This window comes from Parus major, chromosome 1A (genome assembly GCF_001522545.3).
Source record: "Parus major isolate Abel chromosome 1A, Parus_major1.1, whole genome shotgun sequence".
In the NCBI taxonomy this organism is placed as follows: domain Eukaryota; kingdom Metazoa; phylum Chordata; class Aves; order Passeriformes; family Paridae; genus Parus; species Parus major.
The window spans coordinates 51,024,891-51,047,798 of record NC_031773.1 but is presented as its reverse complement, the minus strand read 5'-3'; the positions used below and the strand labels follow the sequence as shown (position 1 = coordinate 51,047,798).

General features: G+C 43.5%; 1 protein-coding gene across 2 annotated transcripts in view; it reads right to left on the bottom strand.

Annotated features, from left to right (window-relative positions):
- Positions 1-22,908, bottom strand: part of SYN3 (synapsin III) — a 190,000-nt gene that overhangs the window by 27,633 nt on the left and 139,459 nt on the right. For both annotated transcript variants that reach the window (XM_015627320.3, XM_015627321.3), the window contains 2 exons: positions 11,319-11,381; positions 2,146-2,288 (listed from right to left, as the gene is read on the bottom strand). In XM_015627320.3, the coding sequence (XP_015482806.1) occupies positions 2,146-2,288; positions 11,319-11,381 (206 nt within the window). The remainder of the gene's footprint in view (positions 1-2,145; positions 2,289-11,318; positions 11,382-22,908) is intronic.

Genomic DNA, 22,908 nt, shown 5'->3' with positions numbered 1-22,908 from the left:
CAGGGAGGAATGCATGACTCACCCTGCAGCATTCTCTCTCTGGCAGATGCTTGGTGCAAAGTAAACATATTCTGGAGAATTTCAGTGCAGTCATTTCTCAAAAGAAAAGGGGCTTTTAAAGTCTATATGTGTGGGTGAAGGTATAAAATTACTGGATAGATTCCACGGCTCACAGATCAAAGCAAGTCGTATGACGCTACTGCAGATGCTGGAATTGCCTTTAAGGCTGAGATTTGCTAGCATGACTAATGGTTTGGAGTTTCCTATTTGGGACACCAGTGAGAGCTCTGATATTTTGGGTGCTTCTACCTCTGTCCTTGGACATAGTAGGGACTTATACCATAGAAATAACCTATTTTGTCTAATGCTGGGGCAGAAGGAACAGTCCCTGGTGGGGACTGATTATACCACTCTCCCAAGCTCAAAACCATAAATGGCTCTCTCAATCTAAGTCAGCCTCCTGGGTTAGCAAGTCACTGTCTGAATCTTGCTGTTTGCTTTCTTTGCTAATGAGCTTAATTTCTCACTAAGGTGCTCTCTGTTCATGACTGTTTTCATATGAAAACATTTTTTCTTTAGCAAACAATTGTTTGTGCAGCTATATTCCCAAGTGGGATTAGGTCTTAGTGTGACTGCTTTCTTTTCTCAATCATCTGGTATTATTTCTGATCCCCGTTCTGGATGAGTGCATGGTGAGTGCAAATAATAAGTGAGGAGAGACTATGGTCAGGCTAACTTGGCCTTTGTTTCCGTTAGAGGCAGTTGGGGAGCGGGCTCTGGAGCCAAGGCTGGGTGTGTTGGCAGCAACAGGGAATTTTAATTGATATTTTAAACCTTCTTTCCTTTGGCCAGTTTGAGTCAGACTCTCTGAGATGTTAATGTAATATTAGGCAACTGTGCTATTGTTGACCTGATTCAATTAAAAATAAATTTTCTTTCATTGAGATCACATGAAATAGGCAAGTGTCCCACACGTCCTTCCTTCCCATTAAGAATGTGACTCAGTCATTATTTAGTTTTCTTAAACATCTCTGTGCTAGGAATCCAGCTGGGAGTTTTAAGCAGTTATAGCTGAAAAATATGTGATTATGTGCATTTGATTATCTTGTTTAACTATGTTTCATTAGAACTATGGCCTAGAGGTTTGTAAACCTGGATCCGAAAGTGACATTGTTGTGGGTGTTAGGTAACATATGCAATTTATCTGGTGACCTGAAAAATGTACTGCTGGAGATAACCACTTGTCAGAGTACTAGACTACTTGTCCAGAATCCTGTGGTTGGACAAGGAGCTTCTGGAGAAACTGTGCTGTGTGGCTTTTTTCATTTACTTCTTTGTAGTAAGAAGAAACAGGTGTCTCACTGACTCATGTGGGAACATCTCTAACTGAGCGTGGTGACTACTGAAGTTTGACTGAATGCTTTTTAATACTTTAAAACATACCATTGTTGAAGACTGCTGTCATGCCACATCCCTCACTATCCCACAGGGCAGGGAGGAGCTTTGGGGCACCCACAGAAATGTCTCACCTCCTCTCCCTCCTTTGTATGCGTCAAGGAGCACACATGCAAAGTGCCGACAGAAACTCTGTGTGCTGCCCTGGCTGAGGCTGTTTGTACCTGGGGCTCTGTGCCACTGTGTGATGTGGTGCTGTGATCTGAAGCTGGGGAGAGGATAGGGTGCTGCTGTGGGCTGCAGGATGGGGTGCTCCTATGGCCTGGAGGAGCTGTAGGACTCCAGGAGTTGCAGCTAGTTCAATCTCTTAAATTTTTTTCTCCAGGTGGAAAGTGGGTGGGTTCAGTTCCCACTAGAGGGTACGTGGAGCTGGAGGATTTTGCTGGGGAAATGAGCCCTTCACCAACAGGATGGAGAGATTATGGCTGAGCACAGTCACTAGTGGGAACTAACAATCTCAGAAACAGACAGACAGGGATTTACATTCCAGAAACAATGACCTGACAGTGACTAATGGAGAAGATGATTGGTGGATGAGAGATCTGGGTTCAGAGGTGGGAGGAGAACAGCAGGGTTATTCTTCAAGGAAATTAAGTCAGCTACCTACTCCTGCCCAGAGCAGACACGGACTCAATCACATCCATAGCACTGCCTCCTCCCCGTCTCGCTCTGGCATAGCCATGCACTCACATGTAAGCCTTGTAGTTGCTGCCAATTTTCTGGATTCGGATGTCATATTTGGAGTCAATGAATGGCTCGGTGGTGGCATAGGTTTTAGCCATGGCTACTATGCTGGCCATGTCCCGGAAGTCGTGCTGGTTCTCAACTTTGACCTTGATTATCAAAATCCAGGGAAAAAGAGACAAGAGCAAAAAGAACATGAAAGCTTTGTGAGCAGATCTCTGCATCTGAATAGCACAATGTCAGTTAAACCCCACACAGACACAGCTGAGGACAGAGCAGGGCTTCTGTGATTCAAAGAGAGAAGTTTCCCAGAGAAAACCAACCCAGAGCAAATCCATCCCATTCTCCTTTCTCATGCACCAATCCTTGTAAACCTGGCATCAGGGAGGCAGCTAGACCTTTGCCCAAGTGGCTCTTGCTAATGTTCTTTCTTTCAGGATGCTCCAGAAAAATATTCAATCTTTTAAGAGGTATTACTTCATTCAAACTTCGCAACTGCTATTTCCCATGTTGTGATGGATGAAAACAGAGTATTTTGGGTGGCCAGGAAATAAAAACTAATTCCAGGAAATCAACATGAGAGCTGGTTGTCTGCCACCTCTAGGCTTCAGTTCCCTGGCATTTCACACTTTTTTGAGGACTTTGAGGAGTTGTGCAGGTCTCTTGACTGGACAAAAACTCTGAAGGAAAAGGATGTCTCTGAGGGAGTTTGTGACTCTTGGGGAGACTTGTGTGAGTGTGAGACAATGGGAATGTGGGTAGGACAGCTGGTTGGATGTTAGACTTGAGTTGCACTTGGAAAGGAAAGAGCAGTTGAGACCTGTGAGCTACCGTCTTTGTGAGAAGATGGCTTTTCACAGATGTGTATTCAGTTATGAGAAATGCTCTGTATCTTAATAAAAAAGAACTGAAATGAGGAATGACCAAAACAGTAGAAGTTCTAATGATATAATCATTACAAAATAATGCAATAATCATTATAAAAATCATCATTGCAACCCTGCTTTGCTAAGTATGCATTGATGGGTGACAATCCATTGGTCTCTTCTCCAGAAGAGTTTCCCAGCTGTGTCACTGTGTGTTAAAGGAGGGTGATGCCAGACTCTGTGGAGCCATCTGAAGGAGGCACATGCAATGGTATTTGGTGTTTCTTCGCAAAGAACAAACAAGTGGTTTCATGCATCTGCTTTCAACCATGGGAGGGTGGGAGCCATCTTCTCTAGGGAACAGAGGACAAGCTTGCTGCTAACCTGTTTTACTCTCTTTAGATTGTTTTGTGTAAGTGCCAGCTTATGCACAGGCCAAAGATTTGGCCACATCCTGTTGTAGAAAAGCTCTCAAAAACTGAGCAGTTGTGGGGAAGGTGAAAAGTGCAACCAGTTTGACCCATGACCATTTCTAGATGCCAGAATAGGAAAAAGAACTCATCTTTGCTTCTCCTATTACTGACTACCAAATACCCCTCGTCCTTCTCCCTTTTGCTGTGGTGAGGGCTGTGCTCTGCTGAGGAAAGGAGCAGAAGGTGATGACAGTCATCTGTGGGAAGGGAGGGTACCATAAAATATAAAAAAAAAGGAAATATATAAAAAGGGGATATGTAAATACATATTTAAAAGGAGGAGCAGCCTTGCTCTAAGCTGTGTTGTTTCCCTCTCTGTCTGAGTGGGGATGTGCAGGGCAGGGTGAGGTGGTAGGAATGCCCTGGAGGCAGCAGGGAAAATGGGAGTGGGAACCCAGAGCCTGGACTTGCAAAATACCAGAGGGAACAATGCAGGCTGTGTTGGAGCTGGGTATTTTTGTTGCACTGATAAGAGCTGCTCTGGCCTGAATGACATCAAGCAAGAGAGTCCCACCCAGATGAGATGATCACAGGAGGGACTGCAAGGGCAGGCGACACTGGACCGTGTTACAACATATTCTCCTGGACCCTTTTGGGAGTGAGAAAATACAAAATTATATAATGACCTATTTGGAATAAGGATGTTTGTGGGATTTGAAACAAAGTACTATGCTTGTGCAACAGATGTCTTTGGGCCCAAACTGAAATGTTTGCATCCTCAGCTCAGGATCATTTGACCCAGAGTAGAGGAAAGGATGCAGCTTCCCCCTCCAGACTGGAATTAGACTGTATTGATATTGCTAGAAAGGAGCTCATCTTGTTAAATGTGATGCTTCCTCAAAAATACAGCACACTATGGAAAGGAAGGATTTGTTCCTCCTCTCCACCACCCCTTCCCTATGAGGAGAGAAGGAAAGCAATTGAAAGTGTTCTCTCTAATGGGCCTAAGGACTTTTGGCTGGGTTAATAAAGAGGGGAAACTCACCAAGGACACAAAGTACGAAATGAAAAATAAAGATGACTCCCACAGTGCTACACCACTGCACAGCCCTCAGGAAACAGCTTTGGCATCTTCCCTGGCCTGTGCCAGAGTACTTCCCATGGACTTTTCAGAGAAAGCAACTCACAGAAGTCTCCTTGTAGGAGATCACAGCTTTATTTCCCACCAGGCATCAAAATAATCACCACACCAAAGCTGAAATCTGAGCCACCATTTGTTAATTGTTAGAGCCAGCCAAATTTGACAAAATAACAGCCGTGTTCTGGGTTAATGCTGGTTTATCCCAGGGTACGGTTATTACTTCATAAACAGGAAGCACTCAAGTTACAGTCAAATTAGATTTATTTTCCTGCCTTATCTATTGAATCCCCCATTTTATTAGCTTTCTTCTTTTAAATTTTGTATAATTCATTTCCTTCTGCCTTGTAACCCTTTTAGATGTCAATAAGATATCCATTTTCCTAAAGGAAGAAAAAATCCCAGACATAACCAAAGCCAGGGTGGATGTAGTGTGACACCAGAGGGCATTATTTAAGAAGGTACTATTAAAAATCAATCCAGAGCAAAGTTACCAATTTAATTGTCTCTAACAAGAGACAAATCTTCTAAAATGGCAGGTTGGCCAATACATGAAACTGATAAAAGAAGTTGAGAAGAAACCAACAGGAAGCCATTTTTTCCCTCTTTCTCTTTTATTTTGCAACCTTCTTAGGACAAATGCTATATCCCATTAACTGCACAGAGGAGTGCAAACAGTGAGTACAAACACAGGCCCTGCCCTGGCAGCCTGTTTGCTTAGCTGTGCTGGCTGTTTGAGCAGCAACAGACTCATTCTGAAGCCAGAAGTTCCTGTTTGCTGTTGCATTTTAGTGACCTGTTAAGAAGGGTTTGGGCCAGTGTGTTGAAAAATGCCTTTTCTGAGTAAAAAAACAACTCCTTCCCTTCTGGTTCTCTGCTCTAACCCAGGCAGTGGTGATGCCCTAGCATGCTCCCTCTTGGAAAGGGGAGTCTGGCTCGATCTCTGGGGGCATGCTCACACAGATGTGACCATCCTTTTGCCCTGTGGTGGCATCTCAGAGCCTGATACTACATGACCTGCATCTGGTACCTGTTGCCATCCTTGGCCTGCCCAAGAAGCACTGATCTTTCTGCCTTTGGCTGGAGAGAAGTACAAGGGGCAGGTCATGAAGGAACATTCTGCTCCATCCCTGTTGCAGACCACATTTTGAAGCCTTTCTTGTAAGGCAGGACTTTGGGTCAGTTCTGGCAGAGTTAAAACTGTGGCAATTTCCTGGGCAGTCTGAGCCACACCTGTGATCTGTGTGAGCACAGGTTCCTTTAGTGAGGGATCTATCTCCTGAGTGAGGGTAGAAGCTTTGGCTTCCTCTGTCTCACAGTTCCCTAATCTGCTGTCTCTTGTACATCCCAGATGTTTAATGACACCAGGGTCCCAGGGCTATGGCTCTCCTCCCTCATCTTTAGCCTAAGCACTGCAAGGTATTGCTTTGCAGTCCCCTTTTGCTTTCATTATGTGGCTACATGAAAAAATAGTTGGTTAGCCCAAGTGCCATAGTTATCTTAGTCTGCTAGGATGCCCTAGCCTTTCCTTTCTTGTGCGTTATCCAGTGTGAACTCTGCCTTTGAGGTTAACTCTGCCCTTCAGGCTAAACACACAACGCTTTGGAGACGACTTGCAGAAGCACTTCCTGTGTCCAGAATAAGGTTAGAGCCAGGTTCAGCTGGAAGATGAGTGTCCAAGGCTGACCCAGGGCTGGACTTGGCAATGTGGTGTTTAACTGAGTCTTGGTAGCCCTGTGAAAATGCACGGTCTCAGCGTTTTCCTCTGAGGAACTGGTGCAGCCCCACAAAAGCTTGTGATTTTTTGTCCATCTTGACCTGCTCTCAGCCTTTCTGTAGGGACCCTACCATCTTGGGATAGTGGGTCTTCAGTAGCAGTTCTATGCAGATGATTTCCTGAATCTCTCCATTCCTCTACCTCAAATTATGTTCTCCTTCTCAGAAAATACCCAATCCAACTAACACACAATCATTTTAGGCCTAACTTTGACCCACCCCAAAACAGTGAAGTCACAACGGTGTCTGCATTTCCTTATTATCCTCACACTGAAGTCTGCTGCCATTAATGCATTGAACCTTCCTAATACAGAACCCAGGTCTTGGCTGCTTTGGTCCTTGGTGCCTTGGGTCAGTCACTGTTTCCTGTGTCCAGCAAAACCTTTCAGACTGATGTGCACGAAATGGGGATGTTTTTGCTATTTTCAAGACATTTGGAACATCCTCACTCATGAGTCAGTGGTAATGCAGCGATTGGGCTGCTCTGTTGTGAATGAATGTTACATGTCAAGTCATTATTTGTCTTCTCTAAAAGAAAATATTTGTTCCTTGACAAACCAAGGCAGCCCTTTCCCTTCCTTTCCTCTTTAGCACACTGGATTTTCAAAGCTCTCACTTTTGGAACATTCTATTTCCAGTCCCGAGAGAGACAAGGTGACGAGCTGTCCTTCCTGATAAAAACCTTGCAGTATTTTTACATTACAGAGTGGCTCTGTTTAGTTTGTGCTATATTTATACCAGGGGGAAAAAAGAAGCAGAGAAGTCTTTCCCATCCAGTAAGAGAGAAAATAACTCTGACCATATTATTATGAACAACAAGTTTTTCTTCTACAATGTAATAAATTCATCTGAGCCAGGATTTGTATTGGGAAAGTGCCTTCATAATTATGGAGCAGGAGGGGACAGGAGGTGACTCTTAAACCGACCTAATTAGAGAGGTGTAAAAATAAAGTAGTAGTAGCAAAATATACATGTATATAAAATTGATATAAATACTTGTAAAATCACATGGACAGATACTGGTTTTCCTCTCTTTGTAGATCTGGCAGTTGTTTCCTTCTCATGATCTGATCAGGAAGAGGTGAAGAGGCTCTTTGAGTGAATTTGCAGTACTGGGCTCTGTTCCTAGGGCACTTTAGGGTCATGTTAACACACAAATGGCAAATACTAACACACTCAGAGCTTTATTCTTTTCCATGGGCTCTGGCATTATGAGATCCGGAGTCAGGAAGAAGTGTTATTCCTTTCTCACTGCAGGGCTCTCCCTATTCAAGAGACCCCCAATCACTTTTGGGGTAGGTAGACTCAAACTGCACAATGCTTAAAAATGCCTTGACCTCTAAGGAGCTGCTGGGTAAACAACAGTTCTGTTCTGCACATGGAAAGACATCTCTCAGTGTCCATCCATGGTTTCCCTGGAAGATTCCTTGAGTACTGTTGATCCTGTGGGTCTGGGCAACTTAAGTACAACATGAGAAAGGTCCTTCTCTGCTGACTCCATTGTAAACAATTGTCTGAGCAGTATTTCTACAAATATTTTATTTGTATCAATACTGCACAGGGCCAGCAGCACATCGAGCATTTGTTATGATCTTCCAGTGCCACTGAAATACAATGTGACTCCAAATTTTGGAAGGAGGATAACAGTGATCATGGGAGGGGCCGAGGGGCATGTGTTCTGGTTTTAGATTAGAAGATTGTCTGTTCCTGGGTGAAGGCTATTACTGGTGTCTCTGTTCAAGTCAATAGAGAGGCTGTTGTTTCTGCATTTCTCAATGGAAATTAAAAAAGATGCCTTTTATTGCAAATTTGCTTTCTCCATCTCCACATGCACCTCACACGCACACATCATTTGGCAAGAGCATTTCTTTTATGAATGGTACACTGCCACCCCTCTTGATTCTGATCCTGAAGGATAGCTGTTCCTCTCCCAGGCTAAAGACAGTTGTGGTGACCCACCCTTAAGGGGAAGGCAGTCAACAGAGCCGATTTTGTACAAGTCCTAATGTGGTTATTTTTCATTTTAGCTTTGGGGATTCTTTGTTCAGCCCTCTGACTAAAAAATGTGGTGAGTGAATTTTGTGAAAATTATGTCAAAACAAACAATATGTGAAAATGAAAGTCAATTATAATTATGCTCCTTCTAGCAATTATTGCGAAATAATAAACACTCAGCACTTAGACTGCCAAGAACATTATGAACATGAATTAGCAATAAGTATCAGGTAATCATTATAATTCCTCTGGTCTGTAACACAGAAAAACTGAAGAAAACTGAAATGACACAAATCTCCCTGAAAGCAGATGGTGGAGCTCTTTGGGGAAGAGGCATTTTCTTCATCCAGAATTCTTCTGGCTCCTGGCCACTGCCTCACACAAACAAAGAATAACAGTGCCTGGACTTCCCATCTTTGCTCATTTTTCTCTTCAATCACCCATTCATGTTATTTTATCATTAATAACAAAAAAATGTAAGCACTTCCTTGACAATTTCTGTTGGTAATAACATTGTAACCTGAATGCTCACATCCTTTGAAACACCAATTACAGGTACAAATACATGGCTCACTATCTTGGCATCATTTGTTGCAGTAAGTACTATTTTAATACTCACATGTGCATTTTGGCTAATACATTGGTTATTTTATCCTTTGTTTCTCCAGCCACTGGTTTAATACAAAGCATGACCTGATGCAGGTGCTTTATTAACATTAAGAAGACCTGTTATTTCCTGCTATCATCTCTACTTCTGAAGACCAGTGCAAGGAAATAATTTAGCTCCCTCTAATCTCACTGGTTATTGCTTTTGCATTATGATGGCTAAAAACACCATAATGTCTCCCGGGAACCTCTCTCTTCTGCATTACTTTGTTGTAGGTTTGATTTTTTTTTCTATCTGTAGGTGTTACTTTTACTAGTATACCCATAATTCCTCTTCTCAGTATTTCTGCCATATTTTCTGTGGGTTTGTCAGTCCTGCTTGGTCTTGAACTCTACCATTTCAAAAAAAGCATGAAACAAATTCTTGTTATTCGTGTTTTAAACCACGAGTTTATTCTCTATTTTATCTTTCTCTCTTCTCTTTTTTCTCTGTGCAATGAAATGCAGTGAGACTGAAGAGAGAAAATTTAATCAGTCTCAACTTTCCTTCAGGCTGCTTGTGGCTGGAGAAGGGCCCAAAATAAAACCATAAGGTCAACAATGCTTGCTTCCTGTACCTTCTCCATCCACTGAACAGAGCAATGTTGAAACTCTGTGCCCAAATGCACATCCAGACTTTGCTAGTAGTCACTGATTTCATAACAGACTAAAGTAAACTTGGCCTCAGACCAATTGTTTCTTCTAAGGTGCTGGCTGTTAGCCTATCTTTATTTATCTGGAACGACTTCCTACATACCCTCCTTGTACCTCTGAGTACAATTGTGCCAGGAGTCTGAATAGAAACTCTCTTCCTCTGTAACTTGTGACAGCAAAAATCAACATAATTAAAGAATAAAATGGGAGGGAAAGTATGAGGTGGAAGAAGATCTGGTGTGTGGTGCAGAAGACAATAGCTAAATGTTCTGCTGAGAGTTTTGTCTGGAAATGCTGATTGGATTGGAGTACTTTTCTCTGATTCTGCCCTCCTTTCTGTAGCCACTAAGAATCTTTGGCATGAGACATATGAAGCCCTTCCTGCATTACAGGTGAAATGGCAGAGCAGTCAGAAACATGCAGGGTCTCAAGGGAGAGGTTTTCCTTCTGGTTTGTCCTGGTTGGTTTTTGCTAATGAAATCCTTCCTAGGAACAAGTTAGTGGCTCCCTACAAGCACCTCTAGGCTGTCTGCACACACTCTAATTCAATGACACCTCTGCTGCTAAACACAGACAACACCAATATATTAACCAACATTTCCTGCTTATTTACATGTTTGTTCCTTGATGCCAAAAGCCAACTCCACCCCTGGCACAGGGATCTGTGCCCACTTCCTCCCCAGCAGCTACCAACAGGCGAACATTGCAACCAAAGCAAGAAAGATTATTAGATTTTCCATGTGCAATCCAGCAAGCCAGAAAGGGCTTCTGTTTCCAGAGCACAAGCAAACAAACTGTGCCAAGTTTAAATTTGGTGTAACTATATATATTTTCAGGCAAAGCGTGAGGCCAGGAGAAGGTCTGTCTGCTCTAGGGAGGGACTGTGACAGGCGTATCAGTTACAAAGTTCATGTACCACTCACTTGGATTTGGAGATGATACCTCAATTTTGTGCTTCTGAACAGAACAAGTTTTAGACAGATAGGGGATGCCTTCTGAAAAGATATATGCAAGAAAGAGGAGACTCAAGTGCAGCAGGAATGTGCTGGTGATGCCTCACTGAAAGGGGAGCCCACTCACCCCAAGAAACAGGGACTGCTAATTCACTGGGGGAATAAAGATCCCAGAGAGCCTGGGAAAAACAAACAGGTCCTTCTGGGTAGTGAACTGTTTTTCAGGATTCCTTGGCAGGCAACCAGCCACTCTGCTTTGTAAGGTCTTGTTCTTCCTTGCAAGGAGGAAAAAAATAACTGAAGGGCTCCTGTTTTTTGAATAAGGTCATCATAATGCACTCGAGAAGCGCAGCGCCACAGCTCCTCATTGTGAGTGCTATGGGGTGTAGCTGCACTTTACAGGTGCTTGAATAAACAACACTGCCACTTTCAGGAGAAGAGAAAAATGTATAAAAGACAAGCCTAATGACCTCAGCCCAGCCTGCTTTCCCCCCATGCTTCACCAACCCCCCTTTCCGCATCCCAGACAGCCTCCAACCCAATCCCACTGCCTGTCTCCAAGTGCGTGACAGCGGAAAAAGGTCTTTTCTCCCACAGGAACAGCCAGTGCGACCCAGATAGGTTGTGGGGAGGTTTAACCCCTTGGCTGGCTGGTCACATGCCATGTGTAATCACAGGAATGCTGTGCCATATATGTATCTGCTTCCAGATAAATATATATATGTTTTCTTTTACTTACCTTCCCCATTCCAGCATGGGCATGTCCCAGCTTGACCACTACAGGAAAATTTGGAGTTGTGAGCTGAAAGACAAAAGAAGGACCCTTTCATTAGTTATTGTTTTCCAGCCACTGTATTTGGAATAGTTTTTTAAAATTTAGGAGATTTAACCCCCTTCCTGGATGCTGTAAACTGGATAATAAAAAGGCCAAATAAAGTTTGTCTGGGTGGTAGGGCAGTAAGAAAATAGCGAAATTTACTGGATTCCATATGATTGAAAGTGGAGGCCTGGCAGAATTCCTCAGATCTGACCCACTTCTGCTGTGTGATAGTTTTCCCACCCTGTACATAAGGATTTGTGTACACCCATATGCATGTAAAACACTCTTGCACTTGTAGGCTTGAGTAAGTGAACACTTTGAGATGCTGAAAACATTTGACCGGTGAGAAGGGTTTTTTGACGAAGGCTTTTTGACAAGGGTTGTTTGTTCTTTTCCACATGGACTGCTTTGGCATTAATAGTGAGTGCACTCCTCCTATTCACGGGGAGGGTGGGGGGACAAGGAGAGAAGGAAGTGGGGCCAACCCTTAGGTGCAATTCACAGAGTCCATCTGTTCACAAAGCCTGTTCTTCCCTACCTTCATGGGTGGATACAGGGAATAAAAGAAAACAAAGGAGGATTGGAATCAGCAATAAAAATAGAAAAAAAAAGGTCATTTGTTCTCCCTGGCTTTTGTGGTGTTTCCATTGGGAAGGGTCCTGCCATCCAAGGTATACAAGGCCATCTTAGAGCATATGGGATTTTACTTGAAAACCTGCAAGTACTCTCTCTGCCTTTTCTTCTCCAGTTTCATGCTCATGCAAGGTTTCACTTGGAGTGATTGGCTCAGAGCTGGGTGGCTGTACTGGTAGGAAGCGCACATGTCAGGAGTAAGTACGATATATGCACCACATTTCCCCTGTGTACTGGTTGATCCATTTCTGCACCTCTGCCTGGCATCCCTGTGACCTTCATCTGGTCTAGTGCTCATGATTCTTCTCATCTAAATGCTATTTGCTTGGTATATAGCTGGTTATTTTTTATTGCATATTTCATTTCCTCTAAAGACACTTTCATCATTACTTAAGTGCCTGAAGCAATGAGCTGTATTCATTAAGCAGTTAACCTGGAGATCTGACAAAAGGAGGCAGTTGAATTTTGATGGATAAATGGGTCTCCTATTTGTTTAAGTTTGAGAATAGATAAACAACTTGTTCTTGTGCTAATTACCAATTGTCTGTAAGGACAGGCAGGCACTACGCCCTAAAGATAGAATGGTTCTGCAGTCTCCATCTGTGGCAGCTCACTATAAATAACAAAATTAGTAATGATATGAACACTGATATGTTTTGCTATTGAGCTGCTTATATAAAGAAATGTCACAGGAGAGGGGAACAGTGAGTGCATCACGTCCTCAAGCAGCCTGTGTCACTTTCTTTGGGCAGAAAGCTGAAGAAAGATCTTCTTTGGACCACAGAAGGGCACAATAAATCACAGTCCTGGCACCAGGCAGGGACCAGCACCACTGCTGCAGAAGAGGCAAGAAACTGATAGGTGGCCAACCTGATGTCAAATGCTTAAGTGTATGTCCAGGCACATGAGTTTGTACTCTATTTCACCTTTGCCACTTCAATTCATTGTAAGAGCCTGAAATTTATTTTATGCTGGCATAAATGAATTAATTGGAGGACTGCACCTGGGGCTTACTGAAGATAGGGCTCTGGATGGACCATGCCAGGCCTTTAATGCTGGAAGATGAAAGGTTACCTAGTAGTTGGGGCACCCACCTGCTCAGGCTCTGGGAGATGTGGCTCACTGCCCAACTCTCTCATCCCTGTCCCATGCACCCTGTTTGAGCCAAAGTGCTTGCAAGCCCTGGCCTCCGTTCCCTGTTTGGGAGCAGAGGCAGCAGCTGTTCCTACAGAGCAGGAAAAGCAAACTGCACGCTGTGAGCCCGCCTGATACCCTGGCAAGGAGGCCAGAGAAGTGTGCGGGATAGATAATGCTCTTTGGCCAGCTCAAAGCACACAGAGGCAGGAAGCAATGTCTCTGCTGCCCTGTTTTTTGTCCCCTGCCTATGATGTTGCTGAGGGAGCCTGCTCGGGCATGGGGCCCAGGAGTGGGAAGCATCTGTTTTCCTGTATACATGCAAAGAAAGTTTGGGATCCAGTAAATGACCCAAGTTTACTCTTAGTCTGGAAAATACCGCCGGCAATGACAATGTGCTGCGCAAACTTCTCCCTTTCTCTTTGCTTCTTGGAAACATGATCTCAGCTTACTAAGGCTTGGTCTCATCCCACGTAGGGATGACCAGCTGGTGTCACAGCATGTTGGGGTCACATGTGGCTTGGCCTAGGCATAGCACTTGGGGCTTGAGGTGAGACAGATCCAGACTGTGAACATGTGGGAGCCTCGCTGGGAAAGCTGTGGCTCCGGAGAAATGCTGGTGCATGGTTAGCCAGGAATCTGCCTCTGCCACTGAAAACCCACCAGATTTCTACGTACATGAACCTGCCTTACGGGGAAACCAACAAGGGAGTATGGCACATGCACAGAGCTGCGTTATATAATGAGTTTATCTAGTGAGAGTGGAGTGCCCTTAGCCTGTGCCAAAGTTAAGTGTGATCAAAAGCTCTCCATAGTCTGCAGGACTAAAGCAACCAGAGTCCACAGCCACCCGCTGGAAGGCCCTTGTTGAAGTGGTGGAAGTGGTTGAACACCACTACAGTCAACAGGGAGACCTCCAGCTTCCACCAGAGTCTTGCTGGGACCCAAGTCCCGTTTTTATTGCTAATAAGGTGGCCAGCCAGTGTACTTGGCAAGCACCCAGATGGATAGGGAAGCCAAAAGAAGGGAGAATCTATTATACACACAACTCTGATGCAATTCACACACAAATGCGGTGAGTAGTTCTGCGGGTGGCCAAAGCCACCACAAGGGCAGACCCCCGAGATGAGTATTTACACATACTGAATCATAAATTTCCTGGGAAAGAAGATTATTATAATCACAGAATAGCACAACATTTTAATAAGAAAAGCATGCTATTACTGAAATCATGAAAAGATGTATGTCTGTGCCCTTCAATGTGTTGCAAGGGCCCTTCTCGGAAAAATAGTGAAAAACACTTTGATCATTGTAAACTGTGCATGAACTGTTGACAGAACTGTTATAGATGAGGTTGGCAGGTTTTGGGATGGGACTGTAGTGCTGCAGCTAGCTCAGTGATCATATGCAGGATGTTAGTGCATATGCATAACTCAACCCTTTGAATTAAAATCTTACAAATGTATTCCCAGAGGTTGTGACAAAGCCTTGAGGTGCCAAGGATTACATAAATGTCTAGAGCTTGGTGTATGTAGAGGCCTGTTAAGAGTCAAACAACAGTTTGAATCCTGAACTAGGAACTTATCCATGTCTTTGGTAGTAGTGAAGGGAGAGTCATAGAAGTTATTTCCAACTTAGAACACCAATGGCCCAAATGTACCATTTCAGCCCCTGATTTTCAGGGCTTTGCTCTGTGTGTAGTGTCACTGCAAAGATGACTTTGCAGTTTATCAGTTTTGGCAGTGGTGTGTAAAATGAGTGCTGGTATGCACACACTAGCCTTTATTTGAAAACACATGGCTGTCAACTGTGACACTTTCCCCTTTACCTTCTGCCCCTCCATTCCTGCAAATAATGAGGGCAACAGTACTTCTTGTAGATTTATGAATATTTTCTCTGTTCTTTACTGGTGGAGCAGTAGAACAGGGTTGGATCTAAACTGATCTGAAGGAAGGAATCTCAGGCAGTCTTCAAAGCCAGGATGGACAAGGCCTCGAGCAACTTGGTCTAGTGGGAGATGTTCTTGCACAAGGCAGCAGGGATGATGGATGATCTTTAATGTCCCTTCCAACCCCTTAACATTTGATGATTCTATGAAACCTGATCTAACCTGTAAATACAGTGCTTATGACTCTTCTATTTCACTGAGACTCTCAAGAGAGATGCTGATTTTAAGTTTGATTTTAAGCTGATTTTTTGTTTTGTCCTATATCCATGAACAAAGTAGAATGTCTTTTTTGATTTCCCTCCGTTATGCGTAGTTTTGCGCATTAGTTCACATTATCTAGCTCATTTTATACAATGAATTTTCAGTTTCCAGTACTATTCTTTCTTCTGCAAAACCATTCCAAACAATGCTAAAATGAACAGTACAGGCTGCAATTACATCATGGTTAATATCAGGAGGGATTTGGGGTGGTGGGAGATGGAGTCATTAAAACTTTGGTGTCTTGGCATTGGTATTGTATTACCATAGCATCCAGTGTTTTCAACCAGGCCAGAAGGCCCCATAGCACAAGGTATTCAATTTTGCCTTCACCCTCCCCCCAGAAGTAATATTCTGAATTTTTATTTTATACTCTAAACCTGATTCTTATGTTTGTTTAGCTGTTTTCACTTGTTTGATGGCAAAGTCTGTTTTGGGTGTGTACCTAATGGATGATGGGAATGTTGTTCATGCATTTGAGACCTAAATGTTGGAAGTAATGTGTGTGGCAGTTCCCTGGTGTCAATTAAGTTAAAGGAGCTGTGAACATATAATTTCCTGTAAAAGCAAGCAAGCTGATTCAACCTACAGGAAAATAATGATGTCATGACATGACGTCATTGTGTTTATGGAACTATCTTACTAAAAACTTGAGCTGAAGATCAGCAATGGTTGCCTGCTAGCCTTGCCAGGCATGGCAAGATCAGGGCTGTGTGTGATAGGGTTTTCTGTAAGACACACACCTGTGTGTTGATTAGTGTATTGTAATTAGAGCGCAGTGAGGAAAAAATCATTATCTGGGGAAAGAGGGCCACAGGAAGTAAATCCTGAGGAGGAGTAGGTATCTGCAAAGGTCTCAGGAGGAAGGAGGAGATAGGGGGTATGATGAGAAGAGCAATGAGATACTTGTGACAGGAGTTCAGTGACAGCTGGATCATGACAGCTTTATATAGGTGGGATCTGAAGCAGTGAGGCAGCTGATGGACGAGATGGCAGCAGGGTGATAAAACAATATCCTTTGATTCTCCCATTGCTTTTACAAAGCACAACAAAAGAGAAAAAAAAACAGCAGCATGACTTAATCCCCACATCCTCGAGTAAACAAACCACAAACCAAGGTTTCAGGGCTCTTAACACTTGCTGCGGTTAGAATGGGTCATGGAAGTGAATAAAGAGGGGTGAGGACAAACCAGAACGTTTTGTCATTGATTCCACCTCTAATGTTACGTAACTTCTTTATCTGAGACAGGATGTATTTGAGTTCCCCTAGTGGAGAATAGGAGTGTGAGCATTTTATGTTATTATCATTCCTTTGGAGCTTCAAGTGTGAGAATTATATGAACATATCCAGAAAAACAGTTGCTCAGCAAAAAACCCCAAAATGCAGTATGTGTGTGCTCGTATTCACACACTTATCTGGTAGTCCTGGTCAATAAATCCCCATTACCACATATCAAACCACAAGCAGGTTTTTTAAAGGTTCCACGACTACATAGAAAATTTCTATAATTCCTTAATGCATGACATTAATTTGGCTATTTTGCAGTAGTGCCTTTAAGGAAGCTTCTTATCTTTCTTTTTTTGCTAGGAGAGTGAATACATTCTCCCAACTCCTTATGTTGAGAAACTGTCAAAATATTTTTTGTGGGAGGCAGTGAAAGAGAAGAGTTTCCTTTTCCCTCTGACCTGAATTGTGTGCCTTTTGCTGTATTTTTCTCTAATTGGAAAATTCCATCCCACATGTCAACACATTGCAAAGGAAGATATGGTGAACACTATGGTTAACTGTAGCATCTAAGCTATAGAAAAAGATATAAGAAGGAGACAGATGGAAAATGTTTAATGAATTTATGCTGGAGTTTTCAAAGCCATCGGTCTTATAAGAATCCCTGAGGTTCGTAAGATAGTGGCCAACAAACCTCTCTTCACTTGGCAGGCTTGACTGTCCCTTTTTTTTGGGAAAACTCTGAATTCTCACTGATTTCAAAATGGGAAGCATGGGGTTTCTTTGGAGAGAACAACCTTCCCTAAACTTCACAGAGGGAAACAACCTTTTGCAACAAGTCTCACTGAAGCCAATCATGCCCCAGTTACTGCTGGTCTCTAATCTCACCACACAGTCTGCTGCAGGTACTTTTCTGTCACCAAAGGACAAAGTGCATATAGTTCTCACCCTGACTTTTACACACAATGAAGCCATGTGCCCCGAGTGCAAAGCTGGGAGGCCTCCACATGACTCCAAGGGCTTAGCTGTGATTTCACAACCTTCTGTAGCACATCTGAGAGTGGTGCAGTTATGCCAGTGTAAAATGAGAAGTGGGGTCCTGGGCTTATTAGTACATTCATTGAGAAATATCTGCCTGCCACAGAAATGGCTCTGAAGTTTTCTTGTAAACCTCATGCCCTTGTAAGAGCCAATGACCATGTGCAGACTTGGCTGGCATTGCCATGTCAGATGCTGGCATGAGCAATGAGCCATGGGTGCTGCTTGGTACAGGCAATGGGATACTGGAACATTTGAAATATTCTCTGGGCTCCTGAAAGCTCCTGGGCAATGAATCACCGCCTCCTTCCTTCTTGCCATTCTTCAGCACTGAAAGCTATAGAAATAGCAGCATAGACGACCAGGCAGTCGCAGTCAGATTTCTTTTTTTAAAAGCACAGTTAATAATCTTGATTAATGCCTCAGGAGGGACTTTGGACGTAAAGAAGAATGAGGATTACGGGAAGTATCACCCTGCAGCTGGCATCGCGTGCCACATCTATACAAGTAAATAGAACAATGACATAGCAAGGACGCTGGCCCTGATTTGCCTATACTGTTAAATTGTTAGAGCAATCTCTGGCATGTTCTGTATCCAGATGAAAAAGCTTCTCCCAAGCAATTCCCAAGCACAACGTGGAACCACCATAAGTCTGCAGACATGCCCCACAGAACGCTGGAGGCTAGAAGAGCTTGATAGCACAGCTGTGGCTGGGCCATGACAGAGCTGCCTGAGAATGAGCCTGGCACTCTATGGTTTGCTACTGTTAATATAGCCTCTGTCTGCCTCACTGGGTTAAGCAGAAGAATAGTTCTTATCTTGCATTATGTATTATCTTTGTCTGCTCCCACATTAGTGTTTCATTTTGGCTGTACACACAAATGGTCTATCTCAGGCAGCCAGATGTCATACCATTCCCATATGACAGTTTCCACTGACTACCTTTTTCAGACTGAATTCATAGTGGGTCTTGTTTTGGCTTACAGCCACAGATATTTACACCACATTTCTTTTTCCCACTGACCTGGAAAGTCAGGTATTGCCTCACACAAGAAATGTTTGAGCTACGGGCTCAGTTTGTTCTATTTTACAGCTAGATCATATTTTCAGCTTCTTGAGCCCTTAGGCTCATGCAGGAATTCAAATACTTTGCTAATGTGGTCTGGAGTGTAATTCATGTCCCCTATTTTTTGTGCTCTGGGACATAAATGTGGGGAGTAAATCCTGTTCCATGGATTTACCTCCTCCTCTGGCTGCCCATGGAGTTAAACACTGGCAACAACTCTTCTTAACCCTGAATTTTTTGTGTTTCTTTTAGGCACCTAGAGCAGGTGGGGGCCAGGTATGAGCTCTGTTCTTCCTACATCCTCATTCTTGTGTTTCATGGTTTCAGGCTTCTTTCTCCGGATAAAAATCTTCTGTGTTTATCCAGACTAATTTTTGGCTCATGTCGGAGACATTGAGGACATGAAAGGCAGCCATTGTATCCCATGTTTGAATTAGCTCTGTGTCTTTTGAGATTTCTTGGGAACTTTCAAATTACATGTTTTTGGTAGGAGCCAAAAACTGTAGGAAGGGCTGCATTTCACAATCTCTCCAAATTCAGCAATTGCTTGGGAAAGAGAATGAGGCCCCAGGGGGCAAATTTTATATTTTGAAAGGTGGAAGTATCACGTTTCAATGATTCAGTGAATGAACACTAATTAACTTCTTCCCCCCTATCCACAATCCAAACGGGACATGGAATGCTTTCAAACTGCAAAAGGGAAGTTTTTTTTCTGACATGCATTTAACATCTCCATGTTTTATTCTTGAGGATTTTGGAGATATCTGAAACCTTGAAACCTCTCAAGAGCTGAGAAATAAGTTTTCCTACCTAGGCTTCAAGGGCATGTGTCCACACCGGTACCACTTGAGTATTTGTCTCTCTCTTGAGTCTCATTCCATGAGAAAAGATACAATCCTGCTCCACCTGTTTACTAATGCCACTAGAGCTCCCAATGAAGTGGAAGAAACTGTGGGTGACCTTCTCTCCTAATTGTCTGTGAATTCAGTGCTGAGAGACAACCTAGCTTGATATTAGGAGTGAAAAGCAGAAGGGAGATCAAGCAGGCTCCACACAGGACACAGACAGAGTTATTTTCAGCTGGGACTGGCTTCTGTTTACATCTTTCCCAGCTGTAACAAGGAAGGGGTTCCTGAAGTGAAAGCATTCAGACGAAGACAGAAGAAACCACTGTGCGGATCAGCCTTTTTCATCTCACAACCACCACCTCGGCCAGCGGCATTTTTCCCCTGCTGAGCACACATTGATGTACCGCAGGCTTCAACAGCCAGGAATGGCGAGAAGCAGGAAGCAGAGAAATTCCTTTTGGAGTAACACATAGACCCTCTTCTTTACCTTGGGCAAGCCTGGAGTGGCAAAGGATGCTGTGGTCTCTGTGAGCCCACTCTTTCTGTTTGTCTAGAGAGAAAGGGTTCACCCCTTACTGGAAAAAGAGGTGGAGACCTGAGCTGATTTCATCTCTGAGGTAATATCTCCACTTCTCAGGGATAAATGAGACAAATGTGAGTGAGTTGGTCCACGCCCAGTACAGGAAGGCATTTGTTTTTTTCCCAGGCACAGTACCGAGGCTGTTGCGGGATCCAGGTAGGATTTTGGAATGCAGGCAGAAACCCACATGGAGGTAACTGGGATGTGCCCAAAAGAAGGGCATTGGGTTCAGCAGAGGAGCTCATGCCAGGCACTCTGGAGGCAGAACCAGGCATAGTCAAAGTCTGGAACTAGTCTGGAAAGATGGGATTCTTTAAAAACTTGTTTCTTTAATAAAATTCTACCTCTTTTCTTCCCATCAAACTTCATGCCCTTAAATTATTTTTCAAAACTAGTTGCTGAAGTCTTCTGTTAAGATCATGCCTTTCATTCTCATGGAGGTAGTACCAGCACCTCAGTAATGTAGCAGCTGAACTTCTCTGCAGAGTCTCTGTGCTGCACAAATGGTTGCTATCAAAATACATGGGCCAAATTTCAGAGTTCACTTTTAAACAACATTCACCTTTTAAACAGCAACAAATCATTGCATAGACAAAGAAACTAGTTTGCTTTCCCAAAGAAGATAAATCATACCTTAGCTGTTTAGGCTTATGTAAAAGCTGTAAACTAAAGTTAATGTGTAAAAAATTAGGTTCATATGGGAGAAGACAAACGGACTTCTCAATTTTTCTTGGTTTTGTTTCTTTAATTGTGAAATCAAAGAGAGTTTTGAATACACTTTTCCTTGCAGACTTCTTAACCAATTGGTTTTCATCCATCAGTTGTGGGTAGGACAATAAAGAAAATATTTAAAACTTCCCATGCAGAAGTGGCTTGGCTAATTCCATCCTCAGAGAGTAGCAGGTGTCCATGCTATGTATGTGTGCACTTCTGGACTTCAGTAGCAAGTCTCTGATACTGGGCCTTGAGGACAGAGTGCTATTTCATATGCATTTTGTAGACAGCCCTAATTAGTTAAATTAGTTTGTCTGCATCATAAATGTAAAGCAGTGCACATTGGATTTGTCTCTAATTGTGGCATTGCTCTGGTGATAGGTTGCAGACTTTTTTTTTTTTAACTTTCTCATTAGTACTTGGCTTTAGGCATTTGTGAGAAACCACAGCCTCCTAAAGCTCCCACTCCTGTCCTCTTAATTTTGACTCACGAGGTTTTAATGGATGAACAGAAGGCAAAGAAAGCCTTTGGTTCTCATACCATTCAGCAAACCTCCGGCTGGCACTGGCATTGTTTAGGGACCCTTGTGGGGATGAAAGCAAACTCTGTACAGATGTGGCCTCTTCTGAGACTGCCCTTTGAGGCCTGTTGATTCTCAGAACAAAAAGCATGTGAGGAGGGTGACTGGCAAGGGATTTCCATGGAGCACTCTAAGTGAAATTATTTTAAACTGATTCTACACCACACAGGGCTAATGATAGTCTTTGGTGGAAGGGGTTCCCAAAAGCACAAACGTTGCCCTGTTCCTTTGTACAGAGCAAATTTTTCCATAATCTCTGTGGGACACTTTGTGGAGATTCTCTGGGCTGATAGGCTCATGAAGCACATCATCATGCAGGCCTACAAGTTTGGAGCTGGAAAATGTAGGGATGGATGTATGTGGCAAAAAAGTCACATGTACCTGGTCTATGCAGGGACAGTTTGGGTGTTTCTGTTCCCAGACCTTTCTGGGGAGGGAGCATGGGGTTGGCCTACATGGATCTGGCCGCTGCTGTGAATTTTTGGACCTCAGTCTCCATCTGTGAGAAGTTAATGGAGTGAAACCATCTGGTTGGGTATCTCTGTGCCTGCTGTGAAGACACGCTCACAGGGTGCTAATGACAAATCCTGTCCTTTCTCCCTAAACCCTCACACAGGGAGTTTATGAGGCATGATATGTGAACCCTGCCCCACAGAAGGATTAACCAGCTCTCCGAAACTGGGAGTGGTAAATGGGATCCCTCCTGAAACAAATCCCACTATGAGTACAACCACTGATTAAATTGAGGCTTTGGATTGTAAAACTGTAACCGGGGCAGGAAATTTGATTGCATCCATCAATCCAGCTGTCTGACTTCATGCAGCTAATGCTGTCCTGAGCTCATCACTGCGGCAGCACGGCATCGCACACGTAAGGACTGGAGCCCTGGCCACACCGAGGGCAGTGGGAATCAGCTCATTCATTTTGATGAGGCCATGCTTTCTTTTGCAATATCTGGTAAAGAATGTTTATCTCAAATTCCTCTCCTACCCTGAGGTATTTTCACTGTTTTATTGCTCAATGATGTAACTTTTAAGCAATCCATATGAAGATGGCCTTTCATGCCCAGCGCTGAGGCCAACTGAGAGTAGAGGGACAGCTGAGAGGCTGCAGCCATTCACCCAGCTTATGATGCAAGGTCCCAGGGTAACATGGACCAAAGCTGCCTCAAAGCGTCCCCACAGCAGGGAGAAGCAAGCTCTTTCAGGGATTTGGAGCAGTGCTGGGAAAGCTCAGAGAGAGGGGGAAGCCACTGAGCCCTTCCTCTCTCTCATCTCTTCCCACACATCTGTGAGGTCTCAGATGAGGTCATTAAGGACAGGCTGGCACTCTTCCTTCTAGGGTGGCACATCCCCATGCCACACCAACACTGGCCTGGGATCACGGACCTCATTTGCCCCAAAGTTTCCAGGTTTCCAAGTAATGCCAGGAGACACAAATTATTTCTATATGTGATTTCATTCTTTTATGCCATAAGCTAATT